Raw genomic sequence first — 21,716 nt, forward strand, 5'->3', positions numbered from 1 at the left:
TGCATCTTTTTTCTCTTATTTTGAAAATCTAGGTTCACAATGATACTACCTTTATTATTACTTCCATCACCTACAGTATAACTATAATTATTTTTAAAATGCTATTACTACTGACTCTTAAGTTCTTTTGACCTAGAATATAGGGATATACAGGCAAAGTACTGTTTTTAAGTCATTTGAAGTAACTTTTATTCTTGTGTTATGCCATCAACTTGATTTATAGTGAGACTCATTTGCCTTAGTATTTAAAGATTGCCTTTTTTCCCCTTGATTCGTTAATCTTAATTTTATAAAACTTAAATTTTTCCTAATGAAAAACTATGTGATCAATTCAGAGACCTCTATCTTACATTCATGCCTGTTTGCATTTCTTTTTGGGAACTTTTTATCTGTTGCCCACTTCTAAACATTGAGTTTTTAGTCTTTTTCCTCTTCATTTAAAAAACATGTTTATGGATTATGGATATTGGCCCTTTGTATTATAAGTTGCAAATATATTTCATTAGATTGTCAAATGTGTTTTTACTTTATGATTTTTTTGCCATCCAGTTTTTTTAATATAGTCATATTTATTAATCTTTTTAATTATTAATTCTGCCATTTGACTTACCTTCACTCAGGTCTTACCCCACTCCCTGATTATAAGGAAATTCACTTAGGTTTTCTTTCCTATCCCTTTTTTTAATTGAGATATAATTGACGTACAACATTATGTTAGTTTCAGGTATAATGAAACTAATTACAACATAATGATATATTTTTATATGTTGTGAAATGATCACCATAGTAAGTCTAGTTACATCTGTCACTGCATATAATTACAAACCTTTTTCTAATGATGAAAATTTTAAAGATTTATTCTCTTAACAGTTTTTAAAAAATATTTATTTATTTATTCATGAGAGACACACAGAGGCAGAGGGAGAAGCAGGGAGCCCCATGAGGTTCTTGATCCCGGATCCCAGGATCACGCCTTGAGCCAAAGGCAGACACTCAATCGCTGAGCCACCCAGGTGTCCCTCTCTTAGCAACTTCCAAATTTACAACACACTATTATTAACTATAGTCACCACGCCATACACTATACCCCCATGACTTATTTATTTTAACCTGGAAGTTGATACTATTTGACTACCTTCACCCATTTTGCTCACTATTTGACTACCTTCACCCATTTTGCTCACTTACCATCGACCATCTTTGACAACCACCAATTTGTTCTTTGTATCTGTGAGTTCATTTCTTAAAAAATATTCCACATGTAAGTGAAGTCATATGATATTCGTCTTTCTTTGTCTGATTTATTTCACTTAGCATAATGCCCTCAGGGTCCATCCTTATTGTCAGAATGATAGGGTTTCCTTCTTTTTATGGCTGAATAATATTCCTCTGCGTGTGTGTGTGTGATATTTTCATTATCCATTCATCCATTGATTGATACTTAGATTGTTTCCATGTCTTGGTGATTGTAAATAATGCTGTAGTGAACATGAGGGTGCATATATTTTATTTTTTGAGTTAGTCTTATTTCCTTTTGATAAATATCCAGAAGTGGAATTGCTGGATCATTTGGTAGTTGTATTTTTAACTTTTTGAGGAACCTCCATACTATTTGCTGTAATGGCTGTACTAGGGATCCCTGGGTGGCGCAGCGGTTTGGCGCCTGCTTTGGCCCAGGGCGCGATCCTGGAGACCCGGGATCGAATCCCACATCGGGCTCCTGGTGCATGGAGCCTGCTTCTCCCTCTGCCTATGTCTCTGCCTCTCTCTCTCTCTGTGACTATCATAAAAAAAAATAATAATAATAATGGCTGTACTAGTTTACATTTCCACCAACAGTGCACAAAGGTTCCTTTTCTCCACATTCTTGTCAATACCTAGTTTTTCTTTTTGATAATAGCCATGTTAACAGTAGTGAAGTTATATCTCATTGTGGTTTTGATTTGCATTTCCCTGATGATTAGTGATGCTGAACACCTTTTTAATACCTGCGGGTCATCTATGTCTTCTTTGGGAAAATGTCTGTTCAGATCCTCTGCCCATTTTTTAATTGACTTGTTTTTTTTTTGCTATTGAGTTGTATGAATTCCTTGTATATTTTGGATATTTACCTCTTATCAGATGTACGATTCTTCTAATACATCTATGACTTCAGTTTTTACATTTAGATCTCTATTTGGAATTTATCATATCTGATATGAGAAATGGATCCAATTTTATTTTTTTCCATATAGCTACCAGATGTTCTATTGCTTTGCCTTCCCTACAATAGTATATTAAAAAATATATATATATATCAAAAAAAAAAAGGAAAGGAAACAAAGGTGAGAAAACACTGTTTTCTGGTGTGGAAAGATCTGCATCAAAGTACAATGTTAAGAGATAAATACAGGAGAAAAAAATGTGTACATTATGCCACTACTTGTATAACCAAGTAGGGCTCAGAAAATTCATTTGTATTTGCTTGTTAAAACAAACCAGACCCATACATGGCTGGATAGTGAATTTATAGCAAGCATAAATGGCACCAAGGAACAGTAAGGGAAGCATAGACTTTATAATAAATAATACTGGGTTAATTGGATAGTTTTATGAGAAGTAATTAATATTGACCCCTATCTCATACAGAAGCTACTCACATTTTGCCCATTGTTTCAGAAATGTCCTAGAAATGTAAATGAAGTGCACAGAAAATTCAAGATTGTGCTTGAGTTTATTATAATTTAATGAATTCATAAACTATAAAAATGAGATCAAATATGAGGGGGAAAAATCAGGTGTCATATCTCTTTAATTTCCTTTAATCTAAAATTGTTCCCAACTTTTTCTTTGTCTTTCAGGTCATTGACTTTTTTTTTTTTTTAAAGAGTTCAGGCCAGTTATTTTGTAGAATCCTTCAATTTGTTGTTCAATCCTTTCTGTTCAGTAGTTCTTATGGTTAGATTCAGGTTATGAACTTTTGGCAGAAATACCACAGAAGTAATCTTTTTAGTGTATCATATTAGGAGGTACATGCTGTTGATTTGTGTTGTTATTGACGATAATGACTCTGATCACTTGGTTAATGTGGTATCTGCTGGATTTTTCCACTGTAAAGTTATTGTTTTGTCCTTTGTAATTAGTAATTACCTATGTTTTCTGGAGAGATACTTTGAGGTTATGAATATGTTTTGTGTGTATGTTTTGTGTTTATAGACAAAATTAGCAAGCTATGAGTATTTTGTATCTTATGGCTAAGGAAAGTCACTTTTCTTGACAGTCGCTAGTAATTTTCTTTTCTAGACCTGCATACTCAAGGGCAGTAATGGTGTGCAAGTAAAGTATCAGAAGACCTAATTCTGAGTCTAAAGATGTTTGGCAATCCAAAGATTTCCTAAGTGTAGTATTGATGAATTAAAAGTTTTAAAGACTAGACATAGGTACTGTGCTTTCAATAATACTTTTTGTCAGATGTGTTCTTATCAGCCTCTAAGATTTAATACCCACTAGGTTAGTTAGTAAATGCTATGAAAACTTATCCAGTGATTATTTTATGCTAGCTTTTTGGTGTTTTGCATATATATAATCTCATTTAATCATCACCATAATTGTATATACTAGGTACCATTGTTATCCCACGTTTTACAGATGAAGAACCTGAGGTTTAGAAAATTAATTGGGGTGCCTGTGTGGCTCAGTCGGTTAAGCATCCGACACTTTTTTTTTTTTTTTAAGATTTTATTTATTTTTTCATGAGAGACACACAGAGAGAGGCAGAGACACAGGCAGAGGGAGAAGCAGGCTCCATGCAGGGAGCCTGATGTGGGACTTGATCCCAGGACTCCAGGATCACGCCCTGGGCCGAAGGCAGGTGCTAAACCGCTGAGCCACCCAGGGATCCCCAGCATCCTACTCTTGATCTCAACTCAGGTCTTAATCTCAAGTTCATGACTCAGGCTCCACATTGGGCTCCTGTTAAAAAAAAAAAAAGAAAGAAAGAAAGAAATTAACATGGTTTTTAGGTGCACACAACTGTTAAGGAATAGAGTTGGCATTTGAATCCGCATTTTTCTGATTCAAGGGCCTAAGTTCTTAACTATTAGTCTTTGTTTCCTTTCTTAGTAGTAAGAGATCTGAGCAATTTCTGGAAAATCTGGTTGATTTTTCCCTCCTATATTTGTTCTCATTTTATGGTTCCTTAATAGAATGTAGAATGAACTATTAATTTATAATATTATAGTTCGTTATAATATGACATTGTGTTTATTAGCTATAAGATTTTTTAATATTCTATTTTCTCACTTTTAATACTTTCCCAACATAAAATTTTATGTCTAATGATATGGGTTTCTCATATATACTTTTCCCTATAATCCTCTTGAAAGTTATTTTTTCATTTCCTTTTAACCTCATTGTGTTGATAATTACTTTGGTTTTTTAAAAAAAATGGAAAATCAAGGTATTAACTCTAACCCACCTGTTTCCTCTTATCCATAGAGTTAATAGTGATATACAGTTTCTATAATCTGGATTTTAAAGATTATTTTAAAACTTTAAGAAATAGAAACAATTATTTTAAGATTTGCTTGTATTTTAAAATATTAAACATTAAAAGGATAGCTATCACAATGATGGCATTAAACCCCACACTCAGAATTTTTGGTTTTCTTTCTACAATGCCGTATATTCATTCATTCACTCATTCATTCTGATTATGTGCCTGCTGTGTGCCAGCAAAAATCCATTTCTGTGTCTTCAGAATGATTGTTGTTGTCTTAGCAGGCTACAAACTCCAGGCTATTATTATTTTTGTAATTTTTTTTCTGATTATAAAAATTACATTTATTTTATAGTGTTTGGAATGTGCAAAAATGGTGAGAAAAAAAAGAAAGAATCTAAAATCTTATAACCCATATGTTATATATAGTTTATTACAATTTAATGAATTCATGAAATATAAAAATGAGATCAGATATGAGGGGGAAAATCAGTCCTGTTTTCTGGGAATTCTTCTAACATTGGTAACATTGGAGACATTTATTTCCAGTTTCTTTTTTTCTTTAGATATATTACGAATTTTAAAGTATTATTTGAATCATGCTGTTTTAGAATCTGCTTTTTAAAATTAACACATAACAACCAAATTCCCACATCATTAAAAATTCTTTGAAATACCTAGTTTATTTATTCATTCCTATTGTTAATCTTTTAAATTGTTTCTTCTTTTCTACCATAACATCAGATGATGTGTTAAGCCATTTTTGACATGTCAGATATAATCTCAGAACTCTAGAATAACATGAAAGTATATAAATATTTTATGTTTTTAGTCATTTATTTGATATTCACTTCATGTCAGGCACTGTGTTAACATATCACAGCACTGTGTTTTAGAAAGATTGTACCTATATAAACTTTCACTGGCAATGTCGGGATGTTTCCATTTCTGTTAATCTTGGGTATTATCACTTTAAAAACATATTTTGAGCTAGTTTGATAGATTAAAAAAATGGGATCTCAAAGTAATAGAAATTTGTTTAATTTCTGGTAGAGTTAACTTCGTATAAATATTTCACGTTTATTAGCTATTTGTATACATTCTTTGTGAATTATATGTTGAGAACTACAGTCCATTTTTCTGTTGGCATCTTATTTTTTAAAAATTATCTGTTACAAAATAGATGAATGTAGAGAAGGGAAGGAAAAATAAAATAAGATGAAAATAGACAAACAGTAAGAGATGCTGAGCTCTAACAAACAGGGTTGTTGGAGGAGAAGTGAGTGGGGGGAAGAGGTAATTAGGTGATGGGCATTAAGGAGGTCACTTGATCTACTGAGCACTGGGTGTTATATACAACTGATGAATCACTAAATTCTACACCTGAAACTAAAAATACAAAATCTGGGGATCCCTGGGTGGTGCAGCGGTTTGGCGCCTGCCTTTGGCCCAGGACGCGATCCTGGAGACCTGGGATCGAGTCCCACATCGGGCTCCCGGTGAATGGAGCCTGCTTCTCCCTCTGCCTGTGTCTCTGCCTCTCTCTCTCTCTCTCTGTGACTATCATAAGTAAATAAAAATTAAAAAAAAGTACAAAATCTGTTATAGGCCCTAATCTGTTAAGTTGAATTTAAGTAAAGAATTAAAAAATTATCTCAGTGATTCTTTACAGCTTAAAATAGTAAACCTTATATTTCCATAGACGTTGAAACATTTTTTCCAAAATATGTTTTGCCTTTTGATTTTGTATTACTTTTCTTGATATACTAAGGTTTTAAAATTTCATGTAGCCAAACCAATCATGCCTTACATTTCTTATTTTTTCTGGTTACTTTCATACTTAGAGTACCTGCCTCACCTATCCAAGTTCTAGTGTTTACCTTTATAACCTGTATTGCAATGTGTTTCTTGTCTTAGAGTGTGCAATACCTATTGATACATTCTTTGTAGAATTTTCTTATGGGATGATTTTTAAAAAAAATCTTGGCATTTATTTTCATCAGTAGTAATGGGTGAAGATTTAAAATTTATTTTCAAATAACTAGCTAATTTTTTAGAAATTTTACATCCCGTTTATTATATACTAAATGTTTGTACATTATGGTCCTGATTAAGGACTTTACATTGGTCTATTGACCTACAAGCTTATTTGTGATAGAACTATTCTGGTTTACTTACTGAGGAGCTATGTTATGTGTATGTCTCTGGTTAGATTAGGCTTTTCTCATTTCTTCTGTCTCCTCGCCCCTGTCCTGTCCCATCCCATCCCCTACTTCCCAATTTTTGTTTACTGTTCTCACCTGCATATTCTTCCAGATGATCTTTAGAACCATTTTCTAAGTCCTTCCCTTCACTTGTGATTTTGATTAGAATTATTTTAAACTCATAAATTAATGTTGGGAAAATAGGTATCTTTGTAGTAGACAGTTTCCTCAATTAAGAACATTCCCCATTTTTAAAAAAGTAATTATTTAGCCCAATGTAGGGCTTGAACTCATGACCCAGAGATCAGCAGTCGCATGCTCTACCAACTGATCCAGCCAGGTACCCCAGAACATTCTCGTTTTTTTAAATTCATTTTTGTATCATTGTAGTTTTGAAACATCTCTTAATTATACATTCTCAATTTAATATATAAAGATTGCTGAATTTTTATCAAGTATATATGATAGAGGATGTAATCTGAAGTATAGTTTTCTATGCATATGAAGATTTAGACTGATTTTAAATAATATTTGAAGGTCACTGCAATAATAATCAATTAAGTAATAATAACAAAAGGTAACTAACCTCTAAATTTGAGAAAGATTGCTTCTATTATAAAAAAATTATTGACACATAACATAATAAAATAAATGAGAATCTAGACTTATATTTGCCCTTTAAGCTTTCCAGTTGCTTATAATATCCCTATTTTAAGAAACTATATTTAACTTACTCATTTGGAGATACTTTTATTTTCTGTACCTAAAAGCTCTGTAATTTGTTAGTCTTTAGATCATGACAGAAGAAGTTCTCAAGCCTCTTTGATTTTTGTCCAGTAAAATGTATCTTTGCATAGGACTGAGATTGGCCTAGCATATAAAATTCCTTTGAATTCTGAGTGTGAGTCTTTTGTTAGTTGTTAGATTTAATGCAGCAGTTTGATAATCCAAAATCATTTTTATTCTAAATAACTTTTAACAGACTTGTTTCTTACCACTTTCTTTTTTATCCATAGGACAGCAAGGATTTTTCAGTGTATTTTCCTCTTTAGGAACAGATTTTATCCTCTGCATATTTCCTTTTGAGTCATTTTGTTCATTTCACTAAAGGAACTGTGATAAAACCACAGAAATACAAATAGTGGGATTTATAGGCCCTAATCTCATCAAGTTTGTAATTTACTATTATGTTTCTTCCCTCAGTGCATTTTATCTCTATGCTCAGGAGCCTTAGCTCTCTAGTTTTTGTCTCTTTTGCCGCCTGTTTGTCCATCCATCTGACATCCGTCCATCCATTCATTTTTCATTTTTTTATTTATTCAGCTGGTTTTTATTAACTGTTTTAATCTAGGCATCAGGGAAATGATGGTAAACAAGAGATAGTTCCTGTAGAAAGTTTTTTTTTTTTTTTCAGGGCACTTAACAATATAGAGGATGAATTGGGAGAACATATAATTGGGGGAGATTGAATAGTGAGAAGGAAGTGGCCATAGAGATGACAGGAATAAAGATAGTTGTTAGGACTTACTGACAATTAAATATGGAGTGAGTTAGAGAAGATAGGTTCAGGATATCCCCAAGATCCTACCTTATTTATTTATTATATTTTTATTGTGTGTATATTATATTCAGACATTGTGCTAAATGCTAGAGGATATAATAAATAAGCCACATCAAGACTAAGAACATAGAAGGGAGAGTAGGTTGGTTATGGGTAGGGGGGTTTGTTTGTGTGGAATTGAATAGAATGATCATGAATTCAGTTTCAAGCATGCTGAGGTCGAGCTGCCCATTAGATGTACAAGTGGAGAGAGTAAATATTCAGATAGTCCTAGCCAAAGATACAGACTTGGGAGTCATCAGTGTATAGTTGGAGATTGGAGTCATGGATTAGGAGGTCTTTCAAAAAGAGTCCTTTATGTTAAAAGAGAGTGGGAATTGAGCCTTGGGAAATATCGCCATTTCTAGGTTAGTCAAACTTGTCCAAAATACTAGCATAATCAGGGATACCTGGGTGGCTCAGTTGATAGTCTGTCTGCCTTGGGCTCGAATCCACATCGGGCTCCCTACAGGGAGCCTGCTTCTCCCTCTGCCTGGGTTTCTGTGTTTCTCATGAATGAATAAATAAAATCTAAAAAAAAAAAAAAAAGAAAGAAAGAAAGAAAGAAAGAAGGAAGGAAGGAAGGAAGGAAGGAAGGAAGGAAGGAAGGAAGGAAGAAGAAAGAAAGAAAGAAAGAAAGAAAGAAAGAAAGAAAGAAAGAAAGAAAGAAAGAAGAAAGAAAGAAAGAAAGAAAGAAAGAAAAGAAAAAAGAAAAGAAAAATCTAGAGTAATCAGAGATTACTGATCTCCCAGGGAACCTGAGAGAGTGTTTCACAAAAGCCAAGAGAAGTTTCCAGACAAAAGTGTTCAACTGTATGCAGAATTAAAGGTCAATGAAATAAGGATTGAAAAATGTCTACTAGATTTTGTAATTAGGAGATCATTGTTGGCCATGTGGAAACCATTCGGGGGGTGGGGGGAGGGAGTGAATTTAAATAATAGGTGAACAAATGATGACACCCCTCATTTTTTTAAAAAAGGAACTTTGGGCTGGTATAAAAGAGAGACAGGAGAGACAAATAGTAGGTTTCATAGCATTAATGGAAAGTTAGCTTTGGAGAGGGAGACAAGTAAATTAAAGGGATATTTATAGAGAATGGAGACACTTAAAGAACTGACTTCCTCTGGCAATTACAATCTTCAGAGCAGCAGGCATTCATTTATTCACCATTGTGTCCAGTGCCTGCAGCAGTTTGATAGAAGAAGATATTGTAAATAATCAATATTTGTTGAATGATGGAGCCTAGTAAAAGAGTTGAACAACTTTTGTTCATCCTAAATCTAGACTGAATTATACTTTCAAAATTTAGACAATTCTAGAATTGTCTAATTAAGACAATTAAGATTTGATTGTGTTTTCTTATAATAAAAATTAAACCTGTGATCAAAAAATGTGTCCTTCTACACGGTTTTAAAAATTCTTATAAATCTAGAATGAGATCTGCTTTAGAATATATTCTGTTTCTCATAGTACTACACATTCCTAAAGTTTACTACTTTGTCTTTTATAGTGTTTTAAGTTCTGCTTTGGCTATCATTATCTTTTTTTGAAACTTTGAAAATGTTAAAGATTTTTAAAAAATTTTTATGATAGTCATAAAATTGAAATAACAAAAAATATAAATCATACCTTTTCAATATAACTTGTTTGTGAATTATACCTGTTCTTTTTTTAATAATGTGAACATTTATTCTGTAGTGCAAAGTCTGTGATAGCAAGTATCCTATATCTACTCCATTTATAGTGAAACTAATCCTCTAAATTCCAGTTAATCCTTCATTTGATTCCTGTAATCAATCAAGAGATCAGAAAGACTCATAATCAAGTTAATGTATCCCACTTGTTTACTTAAGAAGATCTAATAAATTCTCCATGTAATTTATTCATATTCGGCAGAATCAAGAGAATATATGAATACAAAAGATTATATTTTTAAGCAAAAAATATGGCCCTTTTTCTTTTGAGATTTCTCAATTGTTTATAAAAGTTTGATTTCTGTTCCATAGACATATATGTGAAATATGAAATGAATTAGAAAAGATATATAATATCATCTAAAGTGATTATGTGTTTTTCTTTTAGGCAGGGAAATGAAGAACAACAGCCTGAGGTCCCAATTCTTTATCATGATGTTACATCCCTCTTGCTTATCCAGATCTTAATGATGCCACAACCCTTACGCAAAGGTATGTCTTTATAATTCCGATTCTTAGATTATATAGTATACATAATACTCTAAAAATTGTGGGGACAAATATTTAGTCTGTTGGAAATGTTTTGAAGTCAATGCTTTTATTATTATTTTTATTAAGTAGTAAATAATAATCATATATCTAAAAGATGACAATGAAATAAAGGACTTTTTTTCATTTATGGGTCTGTTCTTTTCAGCTGTTTAGTCAATAATAAGGTAAAGGGGAAATCACTCTGAAAACCCTCATTTAAAAAAAATTTAAAGTGATAATACAAAATATGAAAAAAAAAAAGAGCAAACTGTGAGCCTTAATGCCTCAACCTTATATGTATAAATATTTTATATAGTAGTAATCATAGAGTTATTCAAAATGTGGTATCCCATCATTTTTAGAGTTAATATACTATTTTGATATTAACAGCCTAAATACTATGATAATAATAGCATTAATGATACATTTGCAGTGTTTTAATTATTGTTCCATAGTCTGTAGTTTTCATTTAAAGACATTTAAAATATTCTGTTAAATAATTAACTATTCTCTGGGATGCCTGGGTGGCTCAGTCAGTTAAGCATCTGCCTTTGGCTCAGGTCATGAGCCCACCGTCCTGGGATCAAGCCCCACATCAGGCTGCCTGCTCAGTAGAGAGCCTGCTCCTCTTCCTGCTCTTTCCCTTTCTTGTGCTCTCTCTCTGTCAAATAAATAAATAAAATCTAAAAAAAATTTAATCATTCTCTTTTGGTGAAAAGTTTTGTTTTTGTGTTGTTAAGAGTTACTTGAAAGAACATCTGTAAATGTATAAAGGCCTTATTACTGGAGATGATATCTTTTGCATGTACTTCAACTTGATCTTTGATAAAATTTTTTACCTAAGGGTATGAAGTGATCATTTATCTAACATAAACAAATTGATATTTTATGCAAAGTATTATATTTTCTGAGGAGTTAAATGTCATTAATAAACAAACATAATATTTTATACTTGAACTGTGAATTTTGGATTTTTTTTAAGTTTTTATTTTAATCACCTCTAGTGTTCATCAAGGCAAATGCGCTCCTTAATCCCCATCATCTATTTCATCCATAACCCACCCACCTCCCCTCTGGTAGCCATCAGTGTGTTGTTCTCTATAGTTAAGAGTCTGTTTCTTGGTTTGCCTCTCTCTCTCTCTGTTTGTTCCCTTTGCTTATTTGTTTTGTTTCTTCAGTTTTACACATGAATGAAATCATGTGATATTTGTCTTCCTTTGACTGAGCATAATACTCTCTAGCTCCATCTATGTCATTATGGATGGCAAAATTTCATTCTTTTTATATGTATACATATATACATATATACATATATATGCACATATATGTATACACACACATATATATCACATCTTTATCTGTTCATCAATCGATGGATACTTGGTCTGATTCTGTATCTTGGCTATTGTAAATAATGCTGTTATAAATATAGGGGTGCATGTATCCCTTTGAATTAGAATTTTGTAATCTTTGGATAAGTATCCAGTAGTGCGATTGCTGGATCATAGGATAGTTCTATTTTTAACTTTTGGAGGAAGCTCCATACTGTTTTCCACAGTGGCTGCACCAGTTTTCATTCCCACCAACAGTCCAAGAAGGTTCCTTTTTCTCCAGATTCATTCTAACACTTGTTTCATGTGTTTTTGATATTAGCCATTCTGGCAGGTGTGAGGTAACATCTCATTATAGTTTTGATTTGCATTTCCCTGATATTGAGTAATGTTAAGCGTCTTTTCATGTGTTTGTTGGCCATCTGGATGTCTTCTTCGGGAAAATGTCAATTCATGTCTTTTTTAATTGGATTATTTGCCTTTTGGGTGTTGAGTTGTATAAATTCTTTATAGATTTTGGATTTGGACCCTTTATTCAGGTATGTCCTTTGCAATAGCTTCTCCTGTTCTATAGGTTGTCTTTCAGTTTAATTGATTGTTTCCTTTGCTGTGCAGGAGGTTTATATTGATGAAGTCCAAATAGTTTATTTTTGCTTTTGTTTCCCTTGCCTCAGGAGACATGTGTAGAAAGAAATTGCTTTGGCTGATGTCAAAGAAGTTACTGCCTGTGTTCTCTTCTAGAATTTTTATGGTTTCAGGTCTCACATTTAGGAGTTTAATCCATTTTGAATTTATTTTTGTGTATAGTGTAAGAAAGTAGTCCAGTTTCATTCTTTTGCATGTTGCTGTCCAATTTTCCCAATACCATTTGTTGAAGAGGCTGTCTTTTTTCCATTAAATATTCTCTCCTGCTTTGTCAAAGATTAACTGATCATATAATTGTGGGTTCATTTCTGGGTTTTCTATTTTGTTCTGTTGATCTAAGTGTCTGTTTTTGTGCCAGTATCATACTGTTTGAATAACTATAGCTTTGTAATATAACCTGAAATCTGGAATTGTGATGCTTCCACCTTTGCTTTTCCTTTTCAAGATTGCTTTGACTATTTGGGATCTTTTGTAGTTCCATACAAATGCTGTTGGCATTTTGATAGAGATGCATTAAATGTGTAGATTGCCTTCTGTAGTATGGATATTTAACAATATTTATTCTTCAAATCCATAAGCGTGGACTATCTTTCCATTTCTTTGTGTCATCTTCAATTTCTTTGATTAGTGTTTACATTTTCAGAGTACAGGTCTTTCACTTCTTTGGTTAGAGTTATTCCTAGGTATCTTACTATTTTTGGTGCAGTTATAAATGGGATTATTTTTTAAAATTATCTTTCTGCTGCTTCATTATTGATATATAGAGATGCCACAAAAAAATTCCACAGATTTCTGAACACTGATTTTGTATTCTCAGACTTTACTGAATTCATTTATCAATTCTAGAAGTTCTTTGGTGAAATCTTTCAGGTTTTCTATATATAATGTCATCTGCAAATAGTGAAAGTTGTACTTCTTCCTTACTGGTTTGAATGCCTTTTATTTCTTTTTGTTGTCTGATTGCTGAGGCCCTAGTACTATGTTGAATACAAGTGGTGAAGGTGGACATCTTTGTCTTGTTTCTGACCTTACAGGAAAGGCTCTCAGTTTTTCCCCATTGAGGATGATATTAGCTGTGGGTTTTTCATTGAGGGCCTTTATTATGTTCCCTTTGAACCTATGTTGTTGAGGGTTTTTATCATGAATAGATACCACTTGATTGTGGTGAATGATTTTTTAATGCATTGTTGGGTTTGGTTTGCTGATGTTTTGTTGAGGATTTTTGTATCTATATTCATCAGAGATATTAGCCTGTGGGAGTTTTTGGTGTGGTTTTTTATTTTTATTTATTTTTATTTTTATTTATTTATTTATTTTTTTGTGGTGGTATCTTTATCTGGTTTTGGTATCAGGGTAATGGTGGCCTCATTGAATGAATTTGAAAGCCATGTGGTCCTTGTTTGTTGTGAGTTTTTTGATAACTGATTCAGTTTCTTTGCTGGTAATCAGTCTGTTCAAAATTTGTTTCTTCCTGTTTCAGTTTTTGTAGGTTATATATTTCTACGAATTTATCCATTTCTTTTAGGTTGTCCAGTTTTTTGGCATATAGCTTTTCATAGTATTCTCTTAAAATTGTACTTCTGTAATATTGGTTCACTAGTGATTTTATTTAGTTGAGTCCTTTCGCTTTTTTTCTTGATAAAGTTTGGCTAGAGGTTAATCAATTTTACCGATTTTTTTTTTTTTCCAGTGATCCAGTCCCAGTTTTTATTGATCTGTTCTATTGGATTTTTTTTTTTTTTTTAGTTTCATTTATTTCTGTTTAATCTTTATTGTTTCTTTCCTTGTGCTGGGTTTTCTTTTTTTTTTCCCTTGTGCTGGTTTTAGGTTTTGTTTATTCTTTTTGTAGCTTCTTTAGGTGTAAGGTTAGATTGTTTATTTGAGATGTTTTTCTTGCCTCTTGAGATAGGCCTATATTGTTATAAACTTCCCTTGTAGAAACACTTTGTGGTGTCCATAGTTTTTGAACCATTATGTTTTCATTTTCATTTGTGTCCATGTTCTTTTTAATTTCTTCTTTTATTTCCTGGTTGATGCATTCATTGTTTAGTAGCATGTTATATAACCTCCATGTGTTTGTGGTCTTTCCAGGTTTTTTCTTGTGGTTGACATGTAATTTCATAGCATTGTATCAGAAAAGATGCATGCTATGACTTTGATCTTTTTGAATTTGTTGAGCCTTGTTTTGTGGCCTAATATGTGATCGATTTTGGAGAATGTCCCATATGCACTTGAATATTATTCTGTTGTTTTAGAATGAAATGTTCTGAGTATATTTGCTAAATCCATCCGGTAATTTTGGATTGTTTTTAAAGATAAAATTTATGAAACATAAAGTTCACAGGGTGCCTGGGTGGCTCAGTTGGTTATCGACTCTTAATTTTGGCTCAGATTATGATCTCAGGGTCCTGGGATTGAGCCCTGCATTGGGCTCCACACACAGCATTGAGTCTGCTGCAGATTCTCTCTCCTCCCTCTGCCCGTCCCCCAGCTTGTACGTGCTCTTTATCTCTCTCTCAAGTAAATAGTTTTTTTAAATTCATAAAATTCACCTTTCTGACAATTTTAAAGTATATAAATGCAGTACATTCACTATGTTGTACAACCATCACCGTTATCTAAATCCAGAACATTTTCATCAGCCCAGAGGAAACTTTGTATCCATTAAGAAATCACTCCTATTTCCTTCTTCCCCACCCCTTAGGAAACCACTAATCTGCTTGCTTTCTCTATGGATTTGCCTGTACTAGATATTCCATATTAATAAAATTATATAATATGTGGCATTTTGTGTCCAGCTGCCTTCACTGAATATTTTCAGGGTTCATCCATGTTGTAGTATGTGTTGTACTTCATTTCTCTTCATGGCTCAGTAATATTTCATTGTAGGGCTATGCCACATTTTGTTTATCCAGTCATCATTTGATAGACATTTCAATTGTTTTTACCACTTGGCTCTTATGAGTAGTGCTACTGTTATATTTGTGTACACTTTTTGTTTGAATACCTGTACATAGCCAAAAGTGGGTTTGCTGAGTCATGGCCATTCTGTTTAACTTCTTGAGAAACTGCCAAATTTCAGTTATTTTTGAATGTTACTTTTTTGAGGTTTGGCTGTCTATATGAATTTCATTATTTATTTTACAGACTTTACAAAATATACTTGTTAAATAGCCTTATTGAATTTCATCTCTTCAAAATTAGTTATAAGCTGTCTAGGTTTTTTGTGTTACTTTGGTTAGTTTTTTTATTTTAGGGAAATAGTTGCTTTGGAGTTAGGTTGATTTGCCCTGACTGTGCTCTTGTAATTATACTAGTAATACTACATTTTGAAATGTAAACAATTTTATTTTGTTTTATAAAGTCTTCAAAATAAGGATGCCTGGGTGGCTCAAATGGTTAAGCATCTACCTTTGGCACAGGTCATGATCTTCAGCTCCTAGGATCGAGCCCCATGTTTGGCTCCTGGCTCCATAGGAGCCTGCTTGTCCCTCTCCCTCTGCCTCTCCCTCTCCTCCTGCTCCTGCTCTCTCTCTCTCTGTCTGTATCACTCTGTCTCAAATGAGTAAATAAAATCTTTAAAAAAAAATTAAAAATTTAAAAATTTTTTCAAAATAGGTTTTTTATTTTTTAAAGATACTATATTTAAATATACATTTTATGTATGTGCATAATTACTACATAAACCTTTGAAAAGCTAAAATGAAGGAAACTTGATATATAGAAATAAACTGATTTCTATAATTAATGTTTATCTAAATTGAAAATAGTTCAGTTAATTGTAAAGGACCTACTGTATTAGTGTCTGAGAGCTGTAACTGGTGCATTTCCCTTATCATGAGATGACAATTGTTAGCACTAGCCCTCAATAGAAAGTGAAATTAATGCCAAAAGAGGATGTAATACATTGAATTAATTGAACATGGTAAATTACATTCAGTGGAAACATATTCTAAATTTGTTTACCAAAATTTGAGTCAAGAAAATTGATCTACTTAATAATAGCTAGATGAATAGAATAGATTCAGGAAAACATCTATGTAACTGTTAGTAACTGTATCTTAAAATAATATCGTTAAAGAAGTGTTTGGTGGACAAATTTAATCAATAGATGTTTGTTTAGTATTTAGTTGTAAAAGTCATTACCTGATTTAGTTCAAGAAATATTTAATGAGGGATGCCTGGGTAGCTCAGCAGTTAAGCGTCTGCCTTCAGCTCAGAGCGTGATCCTGGAGTCCTGGGATCGAGTCCCACATCAGGCTCCCTGCATGGAACCTGCTTCTCCCTCTATGTAGGTCTCTGCCTCTCTCTCTCTCTCTCTCTCTGTCTCTCATGAATAATAAATAAAATATTAAAAAAGAAACAAAAAGATTTTAATGAGTACCTGCTAATGTGCCAGGTTGCTGTACTTCTTTGCATAGCATGGAGATGCAAAGATGAATAAAACATGGACTTGACTTTTGGAGAACCAGAGAGCTAAGTATTTAGTCATTAACTTTAGTTAGAATTGCTTTTAAAAATATATTTTTTAAAACTTCATAATAATTCAAGGTTGATTATCTGCACTGTTTTTATAAAACAGCTTCAAAGATATTAGATATGTTGCTCACTGTCATTGTAGTCATAAATTCCTCTTAGAATTTAGGGCCAGAAAAAAATTTGCCATTCTTTGTTAATTTCTTTTAGTTTGTCACTCATTGAGAACTAAATAGAGACCTTTATTTGAATTTTATGTATAACCAGATAGAGACTTTTATTTAATTGCTAGGAAGTTTGGAGCCTCATAATAGTAAGTTACTTGAATTTTTTTCAGATAGTTTTTTTTTTTTTTAAAGATGGGGAGTTGTAGAGTAGGAGAGGTAGAGTTAATGTAACTTTTCTTTTGTACTCCCTGTTGACATAGGGTTAACAAGCAGTGATCTTTATTGTATTTGTGTTTTTTATATAATAATATGTATTCATGTACCTCTTTAGTTACTGGTTGTTATTAGAAGAAAGGAAAGTGAGGAAATATTACTGTTTGTATGTACTAGAATGTTAAATGATCCCACAATTTTATCTGAAAATAGGTGATGCAGAAACTTACCTTTAGCTTTGTAGTGTTTAGCACCGTGTTCAGGTTAAAAGACTTTTTTTACACCAGTTGTCTCTTCAGAAGCTTGAGTTAATATATTAAAGACATGTGCTTATTTTCCTTTTATCTCTTTTCATGTCCTTTTATCCATTATTATACCCATTATACCATTGGCCTCTAAAAAATAAGCTTAAAAGTAACTTATGTTGCTATTTTCAGGTATTCATGCTTAGTTCCTTTATAACTTAGGATCAGGTTTGGCTGTATGTAACAGAGGAGAAACCCCACATGACACAGTAGCTTAACTAAGACGGGTTTATTTTTATTTTTTCATGTAGAAGGAAGTCTGAAGGTAGCTCAGGTCTTTCAACTTCACAACACTCCAGTTGTATGATGTGACTCTCATCTTTGTTATTTTAAGAAAGTTGCAGCAGTTGCTATCATCAGGGTTTTGTTTAATAAGGCAGCAGTATGGAAAGTTGAGGGAAGAACTTTATCCTCTTGAAAGGTCCACACAAAACTTACCTTACATATCTTTGGCTAAAGTTTTCCTTCTTTTTGAACCCCTGGGATTTAAAACATAAAACTATTATCTTTTTTTAGGAAGGGTCAGTTACTCAGATTTCGATCATGTTGTTCATTCCCATGATAGTTATTGAGGAGTATCATAATTCTGTTTAATCATGCCTTACAGGTTAGAGACTCCAGGATTCAGTGGGACATCTAGTACTAGTGATTATACACCATCTTCTGCATCCAGCATCCAGCATCCAGAGATAGAAGGTTGTTTATTATTTCCCATTCACTTTAAGAAAGAAGTATTTCAGTCTTGCTTTGTTACAAACCAAGGCTGTGTAAAAATATACTGTTTATTTTAGAATAACTCAACCATATATAACAATACAGAGCAGAGTTTAATGAACCTCCATGTACCCACCAATTATCAACTCATGGCCAATCTTATTTATACCCCCTCCTATTCAATCCTCCCTCTTACCTGGGTTATTTTGAAGCAACTCCTAGACATCCTATCATTTCATCTATGTAGTCTTTAGTATGTATCTCTAAAAGATAAAGATTTGTTCAATAAACATAATCACAATACTATAAGCCCACTTTTAAATGGGTAATTTTGCCTTAATATCATTAGATACCAAGTCAGTGTTCATATTTCTGTAAGTTTTAGAAATGGTTTCTTACAGTTGGTTTATTTGATTTGGGATCCAAACAAAATCTACACGTTGAATTTGGTAGTTATTTCTCTTTTAACTCTATGGGTTTCCCCCCCTCCCCTTATATTTTATTCATTGAAGAATCTGGATCTTTTGTCTGTACTTTAATTGCATCCTCACGGCATCCTTTAATAATAGGTTCTATTCCCATGTGTTCCCTACAAACTGGCAGGTAGATTTAAGCACCTAGATTCAGTTTCTTATTTCTTTTTATTTTTGCAAAAATACTTCATGGATGATGTAACATATTTTTCATCACAAGACAATTTCCAGGTATCTCTCTTTTTGTAACATAGAGGCTGTTCATGGTTCCCAGATTGTTTTTGTTCTTTAAAGATCTTATTTTTAAGTAATCTCTACACCCAATGTGGAATTCACAACCCTGAGGTCAAGAGTTGCATGCTTTACTGACAGTCAGCAAGACACCCCTATTGAGTGCTTTTTTTTTTTTTAGCATCCTCCAAAGATGATTGTTTTTTGTTTTTTAGTATTGTTATGAATTCATAGGATTTTTTTTTAAAGATTTAAGTAATTTCTTTATTAGAAAGAGATTGAGAGCCTGACATGGAGCTCGATCCTAGGATCTGATAATGTGAGCTGAAGGCAAACGCTTAGCTGACTGAGCCACCAAGGCGACCTTGAAAGCATAGATTTTAATAAAGTTGATGTCTTTTATTCCCAGTGTAGAATAATAACTGTTTAAATACTGTGTTTGGTTTGTGTTGGCTTATGTTCTGATCATATGATCCCAATCATCCCATGTGATTTGATAGCTTTTTCAGACCAAAGCTTTTTTGATTTGTGATTTAAGGGTTCATTAGTAGGAATCCATGAATCTCCTAAAATGATATAGGAGATTTTTTAAAGATTTATTTATTTTATATATATATATATACACACACACACACATTTTATTTATTTATTTATTTTTTTTTTTATTTTTTTATTTTTTTATTTTTTTAAATTTATTTATGATAGTCACACACACAGAGAGAGAGAGAGAGAGGCAGAGACACAGGCAGAGGGAGAAGCAGGCTCCATGCACCGGGAGCCCGATGTGGGATTCGATCCCGGGTCTCCAGGATCGCGCCCTGTGCCAAAGGCAGGCGCCAAACCGCTGCGCCACCCAGGGATCCCTATTTATTTATTTATGATAGAGAGAGAGAGAAAGTGAGGCAGAGACACAGGAGGAGGGAGAAGCAGGCTCCATGCCAGGAGCCCGACATGGCACTTGATCCCGGGACTCCAGGATCGTGCCCTGGGCCAAAGGCAGGCGCTAAACCATTGAGCCACCCAGGGATCCCCTATATAGGAGATTTTTATATGTATATATGCAGTTTTTTTCCCGAGAAGTTCCATAGCCCATAACCAGGTTTTCAAAAGGATTTGGACCCCTAAAGATGTGTTAGCTGTAAATTCTCCTGAGGACTCCTAGTTATATACAGTAATGAGGAATCATAGTAAGGAAGTTGCTTTTGTGTAGTTGGAGAATCAGAAGCAGATTATAGTGAGATGAGAAATGGGAGGGCAATAAGAAAATGGCAGAGAGAACTGTCAAGAATTAATGTGGGGAAAGAGCACAAGCTATATGTGGTTATAGTCAAAGGAGTTTTGTTTTTTAAAGATTGGAGAGTTTTGAGCATGTTTTAATGTTTGCCATTTCTCCATTATTTACTTAATAACTCCTGGTGTGGTACTCTTACCTTGTTACCTTCTCCTGAAAAACTTTCACTTAAATGGGCGTTTTTTCCCCTTTCCCATAATAACTCATCTGTAGTTCTGTTTTGACACTTGTCTCATTGTCATAATGGTAGGTTTTCTTTTAATATCTCCTTCTCTAAGCTATCAGCTCCTCAAGAACTTGAATCATTTTACATATATCCCTAGTGCCTACTTGCTACATAATATGCTGTAAATGTTCATATAATGGATATGTTAAATATCCAATTGTCTTATTTTCTGGTAAATGGTGTATTTTCTGTTTTGAAATTCAAGAAAGTTATTGCTTTGGTTTAAATCTTTATATCTCATATTGTGATCATTTCTATATAATGTTCTTGGAGGATGTAGGCAGTTTATTAACCACAATTGCCATGAAGTATACCCAAGGGAACAGCTTTAACTACCTTATTAGTTGTTAGATGAACTTAGAATCTTTTCTGAGTTCTGTTGATCAAGACAAAGAAAGTCTTATTAAACTATTTGGGTTCTTCACTCATCAAAGAGAAAATGGAGTTGAGCTTATTATGCAAAACACATCACAAATTGATTTTTGTTGTAGACTAGACTTTTTGAAGAGAGTCAGAGCATGTGTAGTTAGAAACTCAGATCATAAAAGAGAAGACTGAGAAGATTTGATATTTGTATGGATATGTGCAAAGAGCTTTATGGAGGCAATGGAATAGTGTATCTTTACAGAAATTATTCATGGTAATTTTAGGAAAACATTAAAATGTCTGATACCATCTTTAGATTGTATCTTTTTTACATGATTTTACCCTTAGGATTTTATTATTTTACATATATTATACCTTGTCATAAAAGAAACTTGGAGCATTTTGTATTACCTTAACTCTAAAATATTTATGGGAAAGGAATTTCTGCAGACATCTGAATCCCGTTTGTCTTCTTGTTTTATCACTTACTCTAAGAATGGTACCTGCAAGCCAGCCAGTAAATTATCTTCCCAGAAGACTATAGATTTCTTGGATTACTTTTACAGAACCCAGCACAAATGCCATTGCATAGAGATGGTACTTACTAAATACTGAATTGTCTCATTTTTAAAATTTCTCATTAAGTCTTCATGTATTACTCACTGAAGAAAATTGGTTTACTCATATTTTAATGATATCATTATAGAGTCAAGGGGTTGTCTCAGTTATGTCAGTACCCTTTGAACCATTCTTTGAACTATCCCTGTTTTT

The 21,716-nt window shown here is 33.0% G+C and overlaps 1 protein-coding gene across 6 annotated transcripts in view; it reads left to right on the plus strand.

Annotated features, from left to right (window-relative positions):
• Nucleotides 1-21,716, plus strand: part of UBR3 (ubiquitin protein ligase E3 component n-recognin 3) — a 224,727-nt gene that overhangs the window by 169,110 nt on the left and 33,901 nt on the right. For all 6 annotated transcript variants that reach the window (XM_025460110.3, XM_025460112.3, XM_025460113.3 and 3 more), the window contains one exon: nucleotides 10,365-10,468. In XM_025460110.3, the coding sequence (XP_025315895.1) occupies nucleotides 10,365-10,468 (104 nt within the window). The remainder of the gene's footprint in view (nucleotides 1-10,364; nucleotides 10,469-21,716) is intronic.

This window comes from Canis lupus, chromosome 36, assembly GCF_003254725.2.
Source record: "Canis lupus dingo isolate Sandy chromosome 36, ASM325472v2, whole genome shotgun sequence".
Lineage (NCBI taxonomy): Eukaryota > Metazoa > Chordata > Mammalia > Carnivora > Canidae > Canis > Canis lupus.